The sequence below is a fragment of the Neofelis nebulosa genome, chromosome 17 (genome assembly GCF_028018385.1).
Source record: "Neofelis nebulosa isolate mNeoNeb1 chromosome 17, mNeoNeb1.pri, whole genome shotgun sequence".
Classification (NCBI taxonomy): Eukaryota; Metazoa; Chordata; class Mammalia; order Carnivora; family Felidae; genus Neofelis; species Neofelis nebulosa.
In genome coordinates this window covers 61,326,958-61,345,686 of record NC_080798.1, presented here as the reverse complement: position 1 = coordinate 61,345,686, position 18,729 = coordinate 61,326,958, and the positions used below count along the sequence as shown (strand labels likewise).

The following is an 18,729-nucleotide window of genomic DNA, read 5'->3' as shown; positions in this document are numbered from 1 at the left end:
AGCAGGGCCACCCGGACCCCCTGGGGAATGGCGGAGGCCGTTAGCACCGGGATGGGACCCGGAGGTGAGCCTTCCCTTCTAAGGAACGCGGGACTCGTTTTTCAAATTACAGAAGTAGAGGGGAAAAAGTCAACGAGTATGTCTTAAAAACACAAGTGCCAGCCCAGCACCTTCCGCTGCAGGTGGAACCAGGGGATGGGGAGGAGGCCGGAGCAGCAGCCACAAGCAGCCGCTGGCTCTGAGCTTTTGGAGGTAGTTGCTCCTGCCTGCGTAGCGGCTGTGGTAGAGCCTGCAGGTAGCTGGCTTGCCTCCTTACGAACCAAGCCCCAGTGTTATTGGGTACAGTTGACCGGACAGAAGAGATTGCCTACTGTCTGTAGCACTCCAGGACAGGTAGTTGTGGAATGTGAGTGGGTGGTGTCGGGAGGGACTTGCAGGAAGGATACTTCGAAGGGGGATTCAGCTAGCAGATGGAGTACCCTTCCTTCATCCTTTCCCTTCTTCCTGCCTGGAACTCGGACGTGATGGCTGGAGCTAAGGCAGCCATCTTGAGAGCATGAAGAAAAGATGCATCTCCTCAGGATGGAGAGCAGAAAGCTAGAAGGAACATGGTCTTTATTGACATGGCCCTGGATTACTTATAGTCAGCATTTCGTAGAGGAAAATAAACGATCTTGTTGAAGCTACTGCTATTTGAGTTTTTTGGTAGGTGCAGCCAGACCAACCCCTGTACCCACTTTACATTCAGGAGTTTTTGTGCACGTTGTTAGGCAGCATGCCCACTTGAAGTCTGAGAAAAGCAAGGGTCAGAAGTATCGTGTTAGCCCTTGTGCTGCCAATAGAACGGTCTTGGGGTGGTTTCATACCGTCTTTCTGCATCTCTGTACCTTGAGGCTAGCCTCCTTGTGGGCCACCTGCCTGCCTGTCCCGCTGCCCTAGAGCTGGGCCCCATCAGGTGCAGCTCCCAGTCGGCCCTTAGCCACCGTTCAGGTGATTTGTCTCTGTCCTTCGTTCTGCCCCAGACGAGACGGGGACAGAGGGAACCTGTGCCTCTCCGCGTCTTCCGGGCACAGCCACACGAGTCTGCTCAGTGGCTCACTGCTTGGAGCCCTCGCTGCCTACGCAGCCACGACAGGAGTGCTCTCCGCCCTCCTTCCACCATGGTCTGCTTGGGCCTAAAACCCATGGGAAGCGAGGGGCTCCGAGGCCCGCTCTCTTCTCAGAGTGGCCACACAGAAGGGATCAGCTGTGGCTAGAAGACCGCCGCGGGCATGATGGAGCACGTCAGGACGGCGGCAGATGCCCCTGGCCGAGGAGAGGGACGGCCCCTGGGTGCCCAGCAGGTGGGGGCTGGTGTCATCTGCCCTTGCTACGTAAACTTCTCTGCCCAGGGCACCGGGGGAGGGGGGGGGGGGAGGGGGGCATGCCTCCTGACCGCAAGTGGCTCAGGCCGCACAGACTCCAGGGCCGGTGTGGCCCTGGCCTGACATTCAGCCCCTCCTACCTACCTTCTCATGGGGGAGGGGAGGGGAGGGGCCGGGGGGGGGGCCGGGGGGGGGGGTGGGATAGAGAACAGAGAAATGTACCCCCTCCCAGTTCCAGAGGCCAGAGTCGGATCTGGTGTCATCAGGGCCGATTCCTCCCGGAGGTTCTGAGGGAGGGTCTGGCCCATGCCTCCAGCTTCTGACGGCCACCAGCGATTCCTGGGGTTCCTCAGCTTGTACAGCACCACACTCCAACCTCTGCGGCTGTCTCCACACCAGGTCTGTGTGTGGCTCCTTGGCCCGAGGGCCCACCCAGGTGATCTAGAATGACGAGGACAGCTTTCACTTAATCACACCTGCAATGACCCTTTTTCCAAATGAGGTCACGTTCATAGGTTCTGGAAATTAGGATGTGGACACGTTTTTTTTAGGGGCACATTATTCACCCCACTCAAGGGTCAGATTTGACCCCAGATCACAGGGGTAGTGCGAACCTGGCCTAAGGCAGCCAGAGACAAATGTGGGTGGAGAGCCGAGAGGGGGCCTGCCCCGCCCCCAACTGTGGGCCGAGCACCGAGCAGCTCTGTTCCTGGCTTAAGGGATTGATAGGTCAAGCGCGGCAAGGGGCCGAGTCCCTTTAGAAAAGCCCAGGGAGGGGTTCTTTGGCAGCGGCAGAACCAAGTGTGTTTGCTCTCCCAGCCCCGCAAGGGGTAGAGAACATGCGGCGCCCTCCCGAGCGGCCCGGGTGTGTCTGCACAGAGGGGCCACAGCCAGAGCGCCCCGCGCGGGAAACCCCTTCCGCTTCCCCGACCTCTGAGCAGGGCCGGGCCTGTGCCCGGCCTCCAACGTGCGCGCCCGCCCTCGGCGCCTCACGGATGCCTGTCACCTACTGCGGGGCGCGCGCCCTGCGGGCCACCGGGCCTGGTGGCTCCGGCTCCAGCTCCCGGATGGCACGGGGCAGGGTACGGGGCGGTGAAGTGGGATAGAGCCCGGCCTCGGACCCATCCCCCGCCTTTGGCGGTCAGACCTGCACCTGCGCCCGAGGAGGCGAATAAAGGCAAGGCCTGCTGTGTGCTTTTAAAAATTATTCAAATTTAATTTACTCCTTGCCATTAAGACACGTTTCTACTTTTCTTTAAAACGACTTAGCCCCGAGCTGACTCAGCGCCGCCTGCCGGAGGCTCTGCCCAGCGCCTTCCAAAGCCCCGAGTAGCCCTCCGCGCCAGCCGCAGCCCCCACCCCCGTGCCCTGCTTCGTGCGAGAGACGGTTTTGGCTCCGGCTGCGGGGTCTGGGCCGCGGTGGGAGGCCCTGGACCGTGAAGGGGACAGGGCAGTTACTCTGCGCTGAATAAACGGCCCCGCCCAGAGCGCGGCCCTTTACTCTTGACCCACCCCAGCCCCACTCTCAAAACCGGATCCTCCCTTCAATACGGTGAATACCAAGGTGAAAACCGTCCACGGCCCCTGCATAGAGAGAAGCGGAGGTGAGCTCGGCCCCCCGCCACGGCTTCTCCTCCCAGGCCCCGCCCGCCGGCTCCTCTCGGCCCCGCCCACTGACCACATCCCGGTCCGGCCCACAGGTCCCCTTCCCCGGGCCCCGCCCACCGGCCCCGCCTCGCCCACCGGCCCCGCCTCGCCCACGGGCCCCTCCCGGGCCCCGCCCCCCGCCCGCGGCCCCCGCCCACCGGTTCCGCCCCCGAGGTCTGAAGCGGGCCCCGCCCTGGAGGCTGCTGCGGGGGAACGGTCCTCCTCTGGCGCCTGGCTGTCCTCGGAAGCCCCCGCGGTCGGTAGAGCTGATCCCCGGCAAGTTGGTCCTTTTGGGCAGCACCTGAAACCAAAGTCTGAGTCCCTCTGAGTCCCCTGTCCTTGGACCCTTCTCCGCCGCGCAGCCTGAATCCAGCCCAGGCCAGAGCCCGGGGCTGACGCTGCCTCCAGGAAACCCCGGATTTCTCTGCTGGAGGCTCACAGGCAGGTGTGCAGAGGCCCCAGCGCCCGCCAGCCCTTGCGGCGGTAATTCCAAACCCACAGCTAACCTGCTCCCTGCCAACCTTCTCAAAATCACCACTTAGGCCTGAACTGTCCAGCCACAGACGTGGTCAGGTGACGTGCCCCTGTCAGCCCAGCATCTGGCAAAGGTCCAGCTGGGGAAGGGGGCCTCCCAACGCCACATCCAGTCCGGAAGCAACCGCCGCCCCTGCGGCCAGGCCGATATGCCCAGAGACACTTGGGGATTGGAGAAGGGTCGTCTTGGCTTCCCTGTGCTTGCGTTTTCCTGGTTCCTCGGGGATTAACGGGTTAAAGTGAAGAAGCTCACAGCAGAGTTTTAGGGGACACACCTTGATGACTCGGCCTCGGAAGATGCTCTTGTCCAACGCCACCGCGGCCTGGGCTGAGCTCTCGGCAGCAAACTCTATGTAGGCGTAGCTGGGGTGGGTGGGCATGGCGGGTGAGGGCCACCCCGAGGTACCCAGGCTCCCCAGGACCCCAGGGCGCCCGGCCCCTCCGGGGGCCTCCTCCCTGAGCCCCCTCCCCCACCCCCATGGCCTGCCTGGCACTGACCCCTTGGGGTGTCCGGAGAACTTGTCGCATAGGATGGTGACCCGGTGAACCTCCCCGCAGGAGTTGAAGTAGGCTTCGAGCTCCTCAGCTGTGCCCCCATAGTCCACCTGCCACAGGTACGGGCCCCTGGTGTGGGGAGGCCTCACCCTCCTGGGGTCTCCCACAGCACGTTTTCTTGGTAGCAGAGGTCTCTGTCCCCCACCCCTGTTGGGGATGGACCGGAGACAAAGACGTACGCCCCCCGTGTGTTGGGCGAACCCCCGGGTTTATTTGGCCTGTCCAGAGAGCACGTGGCTTTTAAAAGTGGAATCTGTTGCCAATGATTGGCCGAGCGGAGATTTCAGGTGGAAACCCTGACTCCCAGGTCATGCTGGGAAAGCAGGATGTGAGGACACAGGGCCCAGGTTCCCTCTGGGGGCAGCCCTCTGGCTTCTCTCCTCCTGGACCTGTGTCCCTTCCTTTAAGCCCACGGCCAGGAGGAGGTGGCAAACCCCAAGAGGCCCCATCTTGCCTCCTCCCTGACTCACATTCCCCACATAGACGGATCTGTGGTCGGACTTCAGCTGCTCCGTGGGGGGCCCGGGGCAGGCGCAACCTAGAGAGAGGGGGGCCTCAGGACAGCGGGTCTCCCTGCCGGCAAGAGGGGGCGCTCCCGGCAGACACCTCACATTTGTGGCTCATTCCTCACTGCTTGTGGGAAGAGGGTCACCCCTTGGGACTGTTCCGGCAGGGCCGCTGCCCGGCCCGACGCAGAGACCCTCAGACCCTCGCCGTGAGCTGGCACTAGGCCTGTAGCACAGCCCGCCCAGACTACAGAGAGGAGGGGCTCAGAGCCGCGTGCCCGACGACTGGTGGCCCACCGCCAGGGGGAGGGCTGGCCCGGCCCCCTGGCTCCTACCTGCCTCGGGGCTCAGCAGCTGCCTGGCCGGCGTGGCCCCGGCGCCCTCCTCCCGTCCCGCCTGGCCCTGCGCCCCAGGCGGCTCCGGTCCTTGGGCCTGCTCCATGGCCCACAGCTTCACTTTGATGGCCTCCAGCTCCTGCCAGCAGGACCCCACACTGAGCCCAGAGGCAGGGTGGCCCCTGGGCTCCTCTTGGGGGCAGGGGGGAGCAGGCCTGACCGTGCCCGGCCTCAGGGTCCCTGGCTCCTCAGGGACGGGCTGCGGGGGGAGGGGTCCTGGAACGGGACTGGGAAGGCCATGTGGACTCGGGCCCTGCCATCCTACCCGGCCTTGCAGGGGTGGGCAGCCCCCCTACCCTCTTCTAGGCAGGGGGACAGTGGCCCGGGAGAGGCCCGAGCTGCAGCCGTGAGTCCCCTTGAATCCAGGTCCTGGCCAGCCTCCGCTGGGCTCCACGTGGGTGTTACCTGGTCGGGTTCCGGGTACTCGGCCAGCTCCTCCCCCTCCAAGAGAGACAGGGGGAAGCCTGCATCTTCGGGGTCATTCTCCGCTTCCCCTGGCTCCCCCTCCTTCCTGTCCCCACCCCCTGGCTCTGGAGGGGGCTTCTCGACCCTGCCCCAGGCCCCCCAGCCCTGGGCCTCAGGGTCCGAGGAAGCCCTTTGCAGCCAGGCCTGGGTCGGGGGTGGGAAGAGAGCGTGGCTGAGGAAGGGCCACATGGGCGGGTCGAGGGGCAGGCGGACGAGGCCTCCCTGGCCGCTCACCTCCACGCTAGCACCTGCCCTCACCCGCCCAGGGTTTTAAGCCCCTCACCAGGCCAGCTGCTTCCACTAGAGCTCTTAAAGGCTTCCCGCAGGGCTGAACTTCCAGCCCCCGCTTCTGGGCCAGCCCCTTCTCCCTCACCCGGGCCGATGCCCCCCGTGGGGGAGAGAAGAGGGCTCCGCCTGCAAGGGCTTGCCACGCTCACTGCACCTGCTCAGGCTAGCAGGCCACAGGAAGGAGGCACGTAGGAGAAGGGGGTGCTTCCGGGAGGAGACGTGTTTGGGCCAGCCTAGAGGGACTGGTGGGGCAGAGCTAGGGCAGAGGACGGCCTGGGCATGGGGCCCGGCGTGAGCAAAGACCTGGGGCAGGGAGGGCAGGGCGTGTGCCACAGGGCAGGGCCCGGCCCCTCCTCTTGACCCGCCATCGATTCCCCGCGGACGCTCCCCTCTCGCACCCCTCTCTGGGCCAGCTTGTGGGTGGGAGCCGCTCACAGGAGGCCGGGGTCCCGTCCTGGCCACAGGGCCTAAGGGCTGAACCCTGGGCAGATCTGGGGTGGACACTGGAGGCCCCGAAGGCTGCTCGTCTTCCTTCTGTGAGGCTTCTGCTTCTCAGTTCTCGCTCCTGGAGGGCGGCCGTGGGCCTTTGTCCCCAAGTGCCCCGCTCTCCATCTGTCCTCGCTGAGCGGCCCCTCTGGCCTCAGCCTGGCTCAGCCGTGTGGAGCTCCTGGTTCGTGTTTTCCAGCTTCGTGCCGTGTCTGTGGGGGCCTCCCCTGGCCACGTTTGCCCGGCCCAGAGCCCCCCCCTCCAGCCCTTAGCTGGGAGGTCCACGCGGGGCAAACTGGGGTCTCTTCCCGGGGAGCTGGGAACTGGGGGAGAGGCGCAGCTTACACAGAGCGGGTCTGTGCGGCCCCGGAGCCGGGACAGCCTCTCTGCCCAGCTGGGCGGGGGTGTGGGAGCACTGGTGGCTGCGGCTGTAGCCCTCGGAAGCAGCAGGCCCCCGCCTCCCGGGCCCGAGCCCCCTTCCCTCGCTCGCCTGGCTCTGCTCTCTCACTTCCGGGGCAGGGTCTGTAGGCCTGGGGCACGTGAGGCCTGCTGTGGTCCTGCATGCACGGGGGCACCTTGCCCGCCACACCCGCTCTAGCCACGTGCACTTACAGGGGCAAGACTCCAGGGGGCCCCATCGCTACTGCACGGCTGTTTCCAGGAAGCCTTCCTGATTTCCTCCTCCTTTCTCTCTCTCTCGGCCATGGCGCCAGGCCTCCCCCTCGGTCTGTACGTCACACCCGCCCGGGTCTCCCCCGGCAGGCCACAGTGCCTGAAGGGCAGTATCCACCTCTGTGCCGAGGACGGGACCTCCGCCCAAAGCTGGCTGGGAGAGGACGGAAGCGTGGCCACTGCCCGCCTCTCTCCCGTAACTCGAGGCAGTCGGGTCCTCTCCCTCCTTGCAGGTCCGGGGCCCCGGGGAGGGCCTCTGGCCTGGGCCCTTCCCTCCACCTCCACGTGGGAGGCAGAACACCACAGTGGCCGTGTGTGAGCCAAGAGCCGGCTGGGCTCAGGCCGGGCCCCCGGCCAGCCTCCCTCTGAGCTCAGGTCTCTGCAATGGAAAAACGCTGTCACCCTGCTCTCGGCTGAAGTTGCTGACACACCAGGCCCAGCTGGGGTTCCCGCCAGCCGCCTGGCGTGGAGACAGGCTTGCCCCCAGGCTGGCCTTTCCAATGACGCCTTTCAGAATACATCATGTTCCAAGCCTGGGCCCAAGTATTAATAACACCCCTTCCTTCCAGAAGCCGCCAGCAAACCGGGAGTGCCGAGTCCTGGGCATCCGACTCTGGTGAGGACCTGACCTGGGAGCCAGGACACCATGGCTGTGACACCCTGGCTCCTCGGGGTCAAGGTGTCCCTCTCCTCGGTGTCCACCCTGAGGGTCTTGTGGCGGGGGGGAGCCAAGGTCATCCAGATCACCTAGCGGACACAGCCTTTGAAAGTTCACCCCACGTGCAAACACATGGGAGGCTGTGGGTGAACCCAGCCAGGAGGCCCATTCCCATTCAGCCCCAACTCAGGTCACCCATTTGCCCACCCCCAGAGGGCAGGGCCTTGCCGCTCGCACACGGCTCCCAGGGAGCCCCCGGGACGTCTGCGGTGAATGAACACCTGGAACCGAGGAGAGGCACAGCCCGTGATGGCAAACGTTGGCTTTATTACAGACACGGATGACGGACGTGACCTGAATCGTGACGTCTTGCAGCACCCAGGTCAGACAGAGCACGCCAGGGGACACGCGACGGGGACGGCATGCCACGGGTCCCGCGGTGCTGGGGAAAACCCGCTACAGGGAAACGCACCGACGCCCGGTCCAACTCCTTTTGGGGAGTTAAAAAAACAAGAGAAAAACCCATCCAGTCCCCCTGAGGCTGTGGGTGGCCTGCCCTGGCCCGTGAAGACCAGCCTGGCTGGGCTCCTCTGTCCAGGTGGACAGGCGCCCCCGCCTCCGTCCCAACAACAGGCTCTGCTTTGAGTCCAGATGTTGCGTTGCTGCCACAAGGGGGTCCTTGGGGTGGTACTCCAGGGGCCGGCTGAGCGGAAGAAGGAATAGAAAGCATGCAAGATGGAGTCTTCCAGAACCGTGGGAGCGGACAGGTGCCGTTGCAGACGCCGGGCCTCCCCGGGCCTCCTCCGGACGGGCGGAGGAGTAGATGTGCCCCAGCCTGGCTCCCTGGCTCCTTCTCCTGCAGATTTGCTAGCAGGACCACCTGCGGTCCCAGCCCCGTTTGGGAAAACGCCCCTTGTGGCACGGGGGCCTCTAGTGTCCGGGAGAATACCCCCCCCCCCCGCCATCGGCCAAGTTCAGCTTGGGCAGGGTCTGTTCCTCCATCTCTCCGGAGCTCTAAATGGCCAATCTGCAGAGTCTGCTACCCCGGGATGGGAGGCGGGAGTGGGACGTGGGCAGAGCCAGCCTCGAGCACCTGGGGAGGGGAAGAGCTGCAGGAGCGTTGGGCACTCTCTTCCCCCACCCTCTCCTTTCCTGAGGCCACCTCCTCTAGGCAGTGACCCCCAGAGACAAGGACAGGAGAGGGCGGCCTGCCCCACCATGTTGGGGTCCTGCCAGGGAATGTGCTCACCCTGACTGGTGGCCCTGGTCACAGGGTCCCTGAGCAGGTGTGTGGGCCACCTCCCAATGAGCACTCCTGGCCCACGGCCACCACACTTGCCAGGCGGGCCCAGACCGGCCAAAGCTACCGCCGGGACATTGGTCCAATCTACTCACAACGCTCGCAGTACTGCCTTATGTGTCGCTGCAGCAGGCCGGGACCAATGGTTGAGGTGCTGGGGGAGGCCGGCCGTGCCCACGGGCAGATTCCTTTAGGGCAGTTAAGGTCACGGGAAATCCAAAATGCCCTCGTAGCTTTGGAACACCGAGGGACTTGGTGATGCTACTCTGGGTTCGGTGGATGGAGAGGTGAACGGGGCGGATGGTCTGAGGCACGGCTGTGTGGGTTAGATTGGAGAACAGACAGATAACGTGTGTGGTGTGTATAGGGGTGACTGGTGGAGAGGCAGGTGGTGATCGGGTGGAAGTATGAATGGGGGAGGGTGGAATCGAGTGACAGCTGGGACACAGCAATGGATGGACACATGGATGGGCGGGTATTTGGCTGAACGGGTGAGTAGGTGGGTGGACGAGTGGGTTGGGAGATGGATGGATGGATGGATGGCTTGATAGGTGTATGGGCAGGTAGATGGGTGGGTGGGTGGATGGGTGGGGGGATGGATAGATGAAGGAAGGAAGGAAGGATGGATAGGCGAATGGGCGGGTAGATGGGTGGGTGGGTGGGCAGAGGGATAGGTGATGGATGGAAGGGAGGGAGGGAGGGAGGGAGGATGGATAGGTGGGTGGACGGAGAGGTGGGTGGCTGGGTGGGCAGAGAGATAGGTGATGGATGGATGGACGAATGGGTTGGCCGATGGCCAGATTGGTCAGAAGAGTGAGCTGGGGAAAGAAAAGAATCAAGAAACAATTGTAGGTTGGCTGCGGGGACGGGAAGAATAATGGCCAGGCATGCCGGCTAGAGCAGGCTGGAACAGTGAAGGAGCTTTGGTGTCATTTTGAGGATACGTTTGGGAAAGTTGGCAAACAGGAGCAAGGCGGGGCCTGTCCTGATCCCTTTCCACCACTGTCACTGGGATGAAACCAAACCCTAACCCTCCTGGCCCCTCTCCTGTTCTTCTCCTTCTGCCACTGAACCTCTAGGGGCTTTGATGAGGGGCCCCGCCTGGGGGGGCCCCGGGGAAGCCCCTTGCCTGGGCGTCTAGCTCCTCTTGTCCTACGGCCCTGACCCTCCCGGACCCCCAAGGCTTCCCTTCGGTCCTGGTGAGCTGTGGGGATGGAGACCCTCCATTCAGATGGAGCCTGGGGGAGGGGGTGCCCAGCTGCTTACACGTGGGATAGGAGGCACTGTCACCCCCCAGACATCACCTGGGGATGGTGACATATCCTAGGATGGGAAACAAGGAGATGGAGGAGGGGGTGGGAAAGGTCAGGGGGTCACACTGGGGGGTGGCAGAGAGGGTCTAGGGTGCCAGCATCCACTCTGTTGTCCCCTCCCCCCCCCCCCCCCCCCCGATCTGTCTATCGTACGTGGCTCGGCGCTGTGGCCTGGAGTCCTGGCTGCCACCTTGCCTGCCCGCCTCAGTCTGCCTTCCTGTGGCAGCTTTGGTCTCAGAACAGCAGAGGTGCCGTTTTGGTTCGATTTGGGTGGAAGGAGGCTGTATGAGAAGCGGCATCTCCCTGAGCTGCTGGGTCACCCACGTGTCGTGTCTAACCCTGGCGGTGGCTGGCGGGAAGGAGCCCCTCGCACGCTGCGCTGTTGGCACATGGTTTATAAGCTCGGGAAGCGGCAGGGCAGGACAGCCGCTGAGCAGAGAGCAGGAGGCTAGACCTGCTTGTGTGCGGGTCCCCTCTTGGCATAAGAGAGGCAGGCGCACAGCCGTGCCCTGGTCCCAGTCCGACCCCCAGTGCAGAAACTCCGCCTGCCCTCTTCCTCCCCAAAGCCAGCCATCCGTGTTTGGTTCCGCGGCGAGGTCTTTGGCTGAACGCGGCCTGAGCACAGTGACCCACAGGAACACCAGCTCCCAGAGCACAGAGGGTGGGAGGGGCTGTCCCGTCTCGGACCCTCAGCCTGTGGTGTGGCTGGGACACCACCGGCTGCCAACATGCTGCTTTCTCTGATGTGTCTGCTGATCCCCAAAGGGCGACCTTGTGAGGGGAAGGGGAACAGGCTGGCTCCTTCATACCTCACCCCAGTCCTGATGTCAGGGACATGCGTCAACGGGGACTTGAATCTGCCCACCCAGACCCCCCACGTGCCCGGGACAGATGCGCTTCTGACACGGCCACTCACCAGCACAACCTCGGGCCTCCAAGGGGCACAGCCGAAACCACCATTTGAATAGGTCCACACCCGCGCGAGAGAGACAGAGGCCTGGAAACATACGGCAGGCTTCCACCGGCTCATCCAGAGCCCCAATCCCAAACTGGTCCTTGCTTTTCTGAAACCCACGAAAGCAAACCTCTGAGAGGTTCGCAGACCCGTGGCTGGAGCCTGGGGAAATTTCCGGAGGATGAGATGGGTCTATCGCGACTTTCAGAATTGGGTTCTGCCGTGAGGCGGGGCTCGGGGCGGCGCCCGGTCCGAGGCAGCCGTGCGGAACCCCTTGTCTGCGCACTGAACGAGGGATTCTTACAACTCTGAAAACACAACAGCAAACAAGCCCACTGCTCCCCGCAGGGACACGGTTCCAGTTTCTTTGAGAATCTACTTCCTAAACCTCACATGCCTCCGTGGTTTCTCTTTTTTATTTGGCAAACATCCCTTTGTAATTGCCGTCGCCGTGAACATCATCATTGGGGCCTCTGCGAGGACTATGTACATTCACATTAACGCATTATACCACTGACTTGCCTCCGGGCGGGGCGCCCAGGAACCCCCACTTCAGCAGCTGCTCCCGCCCCGTACTGCCCTCCAGTCCCGGGAATTCCTCACGGCGACGCAGGCCGGATCGTGGGCCGCGTCTGCTCTTTTCCTCCCGGGGAGTACACGTGAGGCTCTCCTCACTCCTTCGTTGCCTCCTTGAGATCATCGGGGCGGCTGAGTGGGGGGAGGGGACAGGGCCGGGGGGTCCGAGAGACCACCTCCCCGAGGAGCAGCTGGACAGGGACGCGGGGTTATATACAGCTGACCGAGAGTCCGGCAGGCGCGGTGAGGGCAGACCGTTCCTGTCTGCGGCTTTTCTCCTATGTCTGCGACAGTGTGAAGAGAGGGGAGCAGGTGCGGCGGCTGCGGGGCCGGGGGCTGGGGCGGGGGGGGGGGGCGGCGGTGGGACGGCCTCGTGGGGCGGGAGGAGAGGTAGAGGAGGAGACGCGGAGAAGCAGGAGTCCGAAGGCCCAGTTGCTGTCTCCTGGTGCTTCGAAAAGCAGTCAAGAATCAACCCGAGAGATTGTCACAGTTTCGTTTCGGAACTCTTCTCTCCTGGGAAGGACACGTTAGAGCTTTCTCACAAGTGGGAAACATGCAACGTGATGAAGATTCACAGAGGGCGTGAGGACAGACGGGGGCGTCCCCCGCACGCGTGTCCAGCCGAGGCCCTGCCGTCGTGGAAAAGAGACACGTTCCTCCTTGCCGGGCGACGCCCTCCAGACCCCGAGTGCCCACACCCCAGACAAGGAATCAGAGCGAGAGAACGGGACGACAGATGAACAAATCCAGGAGTGGGGTAAAACCGTGGGAAAGGTACTTTGGCAGTGACGAAAACATTTTGGATTTTGACGTTTTGTGTTTGCTTTTTGGGTTTCCTTTGGAGCAGAGGTGTGTCCGGCGTCCTTGGCTGGCTAGCTGGCAAGGTAGTTGACAGGTGCGCTTCCCTCCCTGTTTTTCGAAAACCTTTTTGGATTTCTACTTAAAGCCAAAGAGTTTGACATTAAAAGAAAAAAAATAACCTGAAAGCAAACCATGTTTCTCGAGTCGGAAATCGAAATTCTTCTTACCGTCTTCGCCGCACTGGCCACACGCCCCCGGGGCGGCCTCCATGTCGCGGCGGCGGCTCAGACCTCCAGCTGTAACACGACAATCTTCTGTTTCCCGTTTTAACCGGGAAGGGGACAAGACCCCCATTTTCTGGGTCCATTTCTGAGTAGTTCTGTTCCACAAAACCCCCCAAAATTCTTCACCGAAAACATAAGCCACCCAACAACTAGATTTTGTTCATTAAAGAGACAGTGTGTGAAAGTCAGACAGAAGAACGGAGGGCACGAGGGCGGCAGGCGGAGCTGGCGTGGGCACGCCGGCCGCCCTGCCGTCTAAAGCTTGGCGGGAGGTCTCTGAGGACGCTCGAGGTCGCGGCGGGGGGGCCGCCAGGTTGCTGAGGAAGTTGCGTTGATGCAGTTTTCGTCGGTTCTGTTTTCTTTTGGAGAGAAGCAGTAGCAGCAGCGGCTCCGGCCGGCTCCCAGGGCCCCAGGGTCGGGGGCGGCGGCCGGGCGGAGCCGGAGGGCGCGGTGGCCGCGGGGGGGTGGGGGTGTGGGGGCCGGGCGGCGGGGTCTGGGGGTCAGCGGGGCGCGGCGTCCAGGGGTCCGGGCGGGCCGGGGGAGCCGGGGCGGGAGGGCCCCGCGGAGCCGGCCTCGCTGGGGCTGGCGGCGCCCGCGGGCAGGCAGGGGCCCAGGCCGGCGGTGGCGTCGGGCTGTCCGGGCCCCGGGTCGGCCACGGCGGCCACGGGGCCCTGCAGGCTCTGGCCGCACACGTGGTGGTGCTTCTCCCAGTCCTTGTGCTGGCAGAAGGAGCCGCAGTAGCGTGCCGCGTTGCAGCCGCTGCAGGTCTCACTGGCCTTGCGCCCGCAGTTCCAGCAGCTCTGGGGGAGGGGGACACGGTCAGGGGGGGCCGCGGGGCGTGCCTGGGGCCGAATCCCCAAGGCAGCCTGGCCGGCCGCAGACTGGGGTAAGCACGCACTGCAAACAACCCCACCGGGACCCGGCCACGTGTCACGGGGACCCTGCCACGGGGTCACGGGGACGCGGCCACGGCGTCACGGGGATGCGGCCACGGCATCATGGGGACCCGGCCACGGCGTCATGGGGACGCAGCCACGGCATCATGGGGACGTGGCCACGGCATCATGGAGACCTGGCCACGGGGTCACGGGGACGTGGCCACGGCATCATGGAGACCTGGCCACGGGGTCACGGGGACGTGGCCACGGCATCATGGAGAGCTGGCCACGTGTCACGGGACCCTGCCACGGGGTCACGGGGACGCGGCCACGGCGTCACGGGATGCAGCCACGACATTATGGGGACCCGGCCACGGCGTCATGGGGACGCAGCCATGGCATCATGGGGACGTGGCCACGGCATCATGGAGACCTGGCTATGGGGTCACGGGGACACGGCCACGGTGTCACGGGGACGCGGCCACGGCATCGTGGGGACCCGGCCACGGGGTCACGGGGACGCGGCCACGGCATCGTGGAGACCCGGCCACGGGGTCACGGGGACGTGGCCACGGCATCGTGGAGACCCGGCCACGGGGTCACGGGGACGTGGCCACGGCATCGTGGAGACCTGGCCACGGGGTCACGGGGACGCGGCCACGGCATCGTGGGGACCTGGCCACGCATCATGGGGTGACAAGAGAAAAGCCTGACCTCACCACAGCTTGTGGGCGGCCCCCAGTGGACATGGCCACTTGGCTGGGCCACTTGGCTGGGCCCTCCTGGGGGGTGGGCTCCCACCACGGAGGCACACATCTCCGGCCCACTCCAGACAGGGTTATGCTGAGTTTGTGGGACCATGGGGTCCTCGCGAGGGAAGGCAGCCACAGCACCCCCCCACCTCCCCCCCCGCTCCTCTCTTCCAGGAAGCCCTCCTGGCCTCACCTGGGCTCTGACCACAGAACGCGGCAGCCCTGGCCAAAGACTGCCAGGCTCCAACGTGGGGGGTGCACGGCCAGGCCTGCCTCGTGCACACCCGCCCGGGCCACTGGGCCTCTGCTCCCTTTCTGTGGACGAGCGGTAACCTCAACCGCCCGCCCAGGACAAAGGCCCACTGTCTAGCTAGCCGCCGAAGCCTCTTGGCGCTCTCCGCTCGGCCACGTCGGCCTCCTTGTGGTCCTCACTCTGCCAGGCGTGCCCCCGGCCTCTGTCTTTGCTGCTCCCTCCTCGGGGTGGCAATTTTCCCCCAGATCCCTGCCTGCCTGGCTCACCTCCTCCAGGACTCTGTTCCCACGTCACTGCTACGGTGTGGCGTCTTCCCTGGCACCTGCCCCCGGGAGGTCTGCCTGTTCTGACCTGCCTGCTTCTCCGGAGCTCAGGCTGTCTGCTGGAGCAGCCGGAGCAGACACGGGGGCCGACCCTCCAGGCTGGCCCAAGCACACACGCACCGTGGTGTTTTCGAGACGTGTCCTGTCCCGAAGGACAGTTCTAGAACTCCCTCCTGGCCACGCTTTCCCCCCTTCCCTAACTTCCCTGACATCGAGTCCTTTGCGGACCAGGAGGAAAGGGCCTCCCTGCACCTGCCTGACCCCAGCCAGCCCCCGGATGCCGGGGCACCAGCACGACAAGGTCTCTCACGTCCCCAGTGCGCGGGCTGTAGCTGAGGATGCCCTGTAAATGCCACGTGGGGTCTCCACGCCCCTCGCGGCTGCCGCTTCCACAGGTAACCGCGAGCACGTGCTTCAGCGTCGCCTGGCCGAGGCTTGAGTCCCAGGCTGAACGGCCTGGGACTTCCTAGGGCGCAGCCTAGAGCCAGCCACCTGCCCTCTGGAGCCCTCAGCGTCCACATCTGCCCAGGGGACCCGCCTCACCGGCCGCCCAAGGTCATGAGGCTGGGAGGCGATGGAGTGGGGCTTCAGGGTCTGGAACCTGGAGGCTGGGTGGCCCTACCTCGCTGGAGTCCTCCTGCTGGTTGATGACAGTCAGGGCGTCTTCTGAGGCCTGCCGCCGGGCCTCTGCCAGGGCCCTCTCCATCTTGGCGCGCTCTGTGCTGATGAGCTCGTGGGCCTTTCGCTCCGCGTCCGACACCGCCTTTTGCAGCTCCGACATCGCCTGCCGCTTCACCTCATTCACGGCCTCTTCTGCAAAGGAGGTGCGGGCCGTGGTCACGTGGCCCGGCCCAACTGCGCCCCGAGGCCTCGCGCCGGGGGCAGGCGAGCGCGGGCGTGGTCGCGGGGGGGGGGGGTGCGTCTCCCAGGCCTGAATCTATCCCGTCGTCGTCGTTTCAAACCTCAGGGTGCGGTGGTACCGCCCTGGAGGGCAGGGGCCGAGCCCACCCGTGACCTGGATTCAACGGGCTTGGGGAAGGCCCGAGAACCCGTGTTCCTAACGGGTTCCAAGCGATGCTGATGCCGGGTCTCGGCACCCACTTTGAGGACCACAGCTGTACCTCTGCCCCACCAACAGTCGGGTTCCCCTGTGGCCCATCTAGAAGCAGTCTGGGGGTACCCCGTCCAGGCCTCTGCATCGTTGTCACTCCCAAAGCCCTCTGTCACCACCCCCACTCGCCGCCTGCGGCCTGCTCACGTCCGCAGAGAAGCCTGCTGTTCAGAGCTGAGCCAGAGCACCTGTTTGGATTACACTGTGCTCTGTGCTCCCCAACCCTGGGAACTACTCACAGCTGCTCACGCCTGCCTCAGTTTACCTGGCAGTGCCTCTCACGCCTGCCTCAGTTTACCGGCAGTGCCCTTCTTGCAGCAGTGTGGGGAGGGTGGGGTGGGATTAGCGGGGCTCCCCTGTGCACACTCGTTGCGGTGAGCTGCCGGCCCCCGGGTCACCAGATGGAGGCAGAGGGGACAGGCCGAGGGAAGTGAGGACCCTACCCTCCCGTCCAGGCCTGTGCCCTGCCCTGCCTTGCTCCGGGCAGCTGCTGCCTGTCTGTGGCCCTTCAGCCTCCAGTTCTGGGTGGGGACGCTCCACTTGCTTTGTGTTCCAGACCCTGAGACTTTCTCCCTCGTCCTGACGGTTCACGGTGAATCCATCCACTAATCAAAACGTATGGGGGGGCGTGCGCTCCTCTCCACTGCCACCACCTCCGCTGAGCTCCCCCCTTCTTTCTCAAGCTGGCCGCTGGCTCCCAAAGTCTGTCCCCACGAGGCGATGTGCTCAGCGCCATGGCCACAGGCACTCCCTTGGCACCTCTCACGTGTGTGTGTGTGTGTGCGTGCAGAACCCAGGGACCCGTGCTATTCTGCCACGCGGCTTGCTCGCACGCCTGCAGATGGAGAGTGGACAGGTGTCCTACCCGGAATACTAAATGCACTCCACCCCCTCCCGCAGGGTCGGACCCCACTCCCCAGGCCGACCCCACTCACCAGCCTTCCTCCAGATCTCCTCGGGCATGTAGCCAGAGAGGGTCCTAGGCATGAACTCCCGGTGGGCGTCTGAAACACAGGGGGTGCCAGCATTATGCACAGAACGGGGCCACACCCAGCTGGGTGAGGGGGGCCTGGTGTGTGTCCTTGGGGGGGAGGGGGGTCCCCGAGGTGCCCATGGCCAGAAACCCCGTATCAGTTGCTGGTGTGGGGCAGGGCTATGTCGGGATGGAGGTGCTCTGAGCTGAAGCAGCTTGGATCCAGCTGGACCTGGGCTTTCTCGGATCTGTCTTGGTTTCCGTGGTGGTCATCCACAGAGCGACTGGAGACCCTCGGGGGCCCCTGGCTGCTGGCACCCTGAGTCTAGGCTTCCCGCGAGTCAGGCAGCATCTTTACGCAGAGCACAAAAAGCACGTCCCTTTGCAGGGAAACTCCTGGGCTGTGCTTTACTGCAGCGAGTGCCAGAATGGGGGCGCTGGCCTCGGTCTTCGGCGCCCCTGCGGTGCACCCCCCGGTCCCCCTGTCACCCGCTCAGCACGCACCTAGCTGAGACCCCTCTGCACCCACGGAGCTGTTGAGGGGCCGGGCAGTGGCAGGCACGGGGCCCTTCTTGGCGTCCTCGGTGTCGCTGTAGCGCCGGATCCAGTGGTTGATCTCCTCGCGGTCGGCCTCCTGGCACTGACGCAGCACGGTGAGTGACCGTCGAGTCTTCTCAGCCATGTCCATGATGCAGTTCAGCAGCTGCGGGCGGGCGGTGGCCGTGAGCACGCAGGCTGGGTGTGGCCGCTCAGTGTGGGCGACGGCCAGGGACCTTTCGCACCCCGGGCCTGGGCCAGCCCACTGTCCGCGAGGGCTGGCCACAGCGAGCTCCCGGCAACAGTGCGAAAATCTGCCTCCACTGCCTGGAAAGGCACCAAGCACGGGGGGTGGGAGGGAAGACCAGGCTCTCGGGGAGGTCTGTTCCAACACAGGGGCTGGGGGCTCTCCTTTCAACCGTTGGGGCTGTGCTCTGCCCTGGGGACCACACCTGCCTGGGCTCCCTCCCCACGAAGGCAGCAGGGGAGAGATGACCCCGAAAACGATGTTGAAGGGGTCCCAACGCCAGGCCAAAGCCCCTCTCTCCCAGAGACAGAGATGCTCTGCAGGGGCAGAGAAGGGATGGTTCTGAGGGGCTGCCCAGAGCAGAGGGTGGGCTGAGGCAGGCAGGCACAGGCCGAAGCCAAGCCGGCACTGAGCCTGCCACCCCCCACCCCCCGCAGCACTGGAGTCCCACGGGCTGGGCGGAACTCCAGGAATAGGGGTGGTACCGTGGCCTCGGGCCCGGACACTCACGTTGTTCAGGTGCTTCCACTCCTCTGCCCACTCCCGCTCCGTGAGGCGGTGGTCGATCACTTCCTCCTGCCGGGACCCGTGTACCGCTGTAGGGTGGTGTGGACACTCAGGCCCTGCTCCTTGTCCCAGGCCCCAGGCCTTCTCTCCATCCTTCAGGCTCCGCCCTGTGCCCCAGACCCCGCCCACATCCTCCAGGCTCCGCCCTGTGCCCCAAGCCCTGCCCAAGTCCTCCAGGCTCCGCCCCATGCCCCACACCCCAGGGCTTCTCTCCATCCCTCAGGCTCCGCCCTGTGCCCCAGGCCCCGTCCATGTCCTCCAGGCCCCACCCTGTAACCTAGCTTGCTTG

General features: G+C 64.6%; 2 protein-coding genes and 1 long non-coding RNA gene across 11 annotated transcripts in view; all 3 read right to left on the bottom strand.

Moving 5' to 3' along the window:
- Positions 1-1,713: 1,713 nt before the first annotated feature.
- PABPN1L (PABPN1 like, cytoplasmic) lies at positions 1,714-6,792 on the bottom strand. Its single transcript, XM_058707738.1, is given in 8 exon segments — positions 1,714-1,746; positions 1,748-1,805; positions 3,170-3,312; positions 3,821-3,908; positions 4,044-4,150; positions 4,571-4,638; positions 4,942-5,080; positions 5,407-6,792. Coding segments are annotated over 8 exon segments (885 nt in total). The 5' UTR covers positions 5,656-6,792.
- A 1,085-nt stretch (positions 6,793-7,877) lies between these two features.
- On the bottom strand, positions 7,878-9,483 carry LOC131500159 (uncharacterized). Its single transcript, XR_009256167.1, has 2 exons — positions 8,966-9,483; positions 7,878-8,663 (listed from the first exon to the last, which is right to left on the bottom strand). It is a non-coding gene; the product is annotated as an uncharacterized LOC131500159 (long non-coding RNA).
- Positions 9,484-11,536: 2,053 nt separating this feature from the next.
- The window catches only part of CBFA2T3 (CBFA2/RUNX1 partner transcriptional co-repressor 3), an 83,554-nt gene continuing 76,361 nt past the window's right edge, over positions 11,537-18,729 (bottom strand). For all 9 annotated transcript variants that reach the window (XM_058708931.1, XM_058708927.1, XM_058708926.1 and 6 more), the window contains 5 exons: positions 18,384-18,469; positions 17,594-17,792; positions 17,052-17,120; positions 15,628-15,818; positions 11,537-13,599 (listed from right to left, as the gene is read on the bottom strand). In XM_058708931.1, coding sequence (XP_058564914.1) covers positions 13,300-13,599; positions 15,628-15,818; positions 17,052-17,120; positions 17,594-17,792; positions 18,384-18,469 — 845 coding nt within the window. In that variant the 3' untranslated portion in view covers positions 11,537-13,299. The remainder of the gene's footprint in view (positions 13,600-15,627; positions 15,819-17,051; positions 17,121-17,593; positions 17,793-18,383; positions 18,470-18,729) is intronic.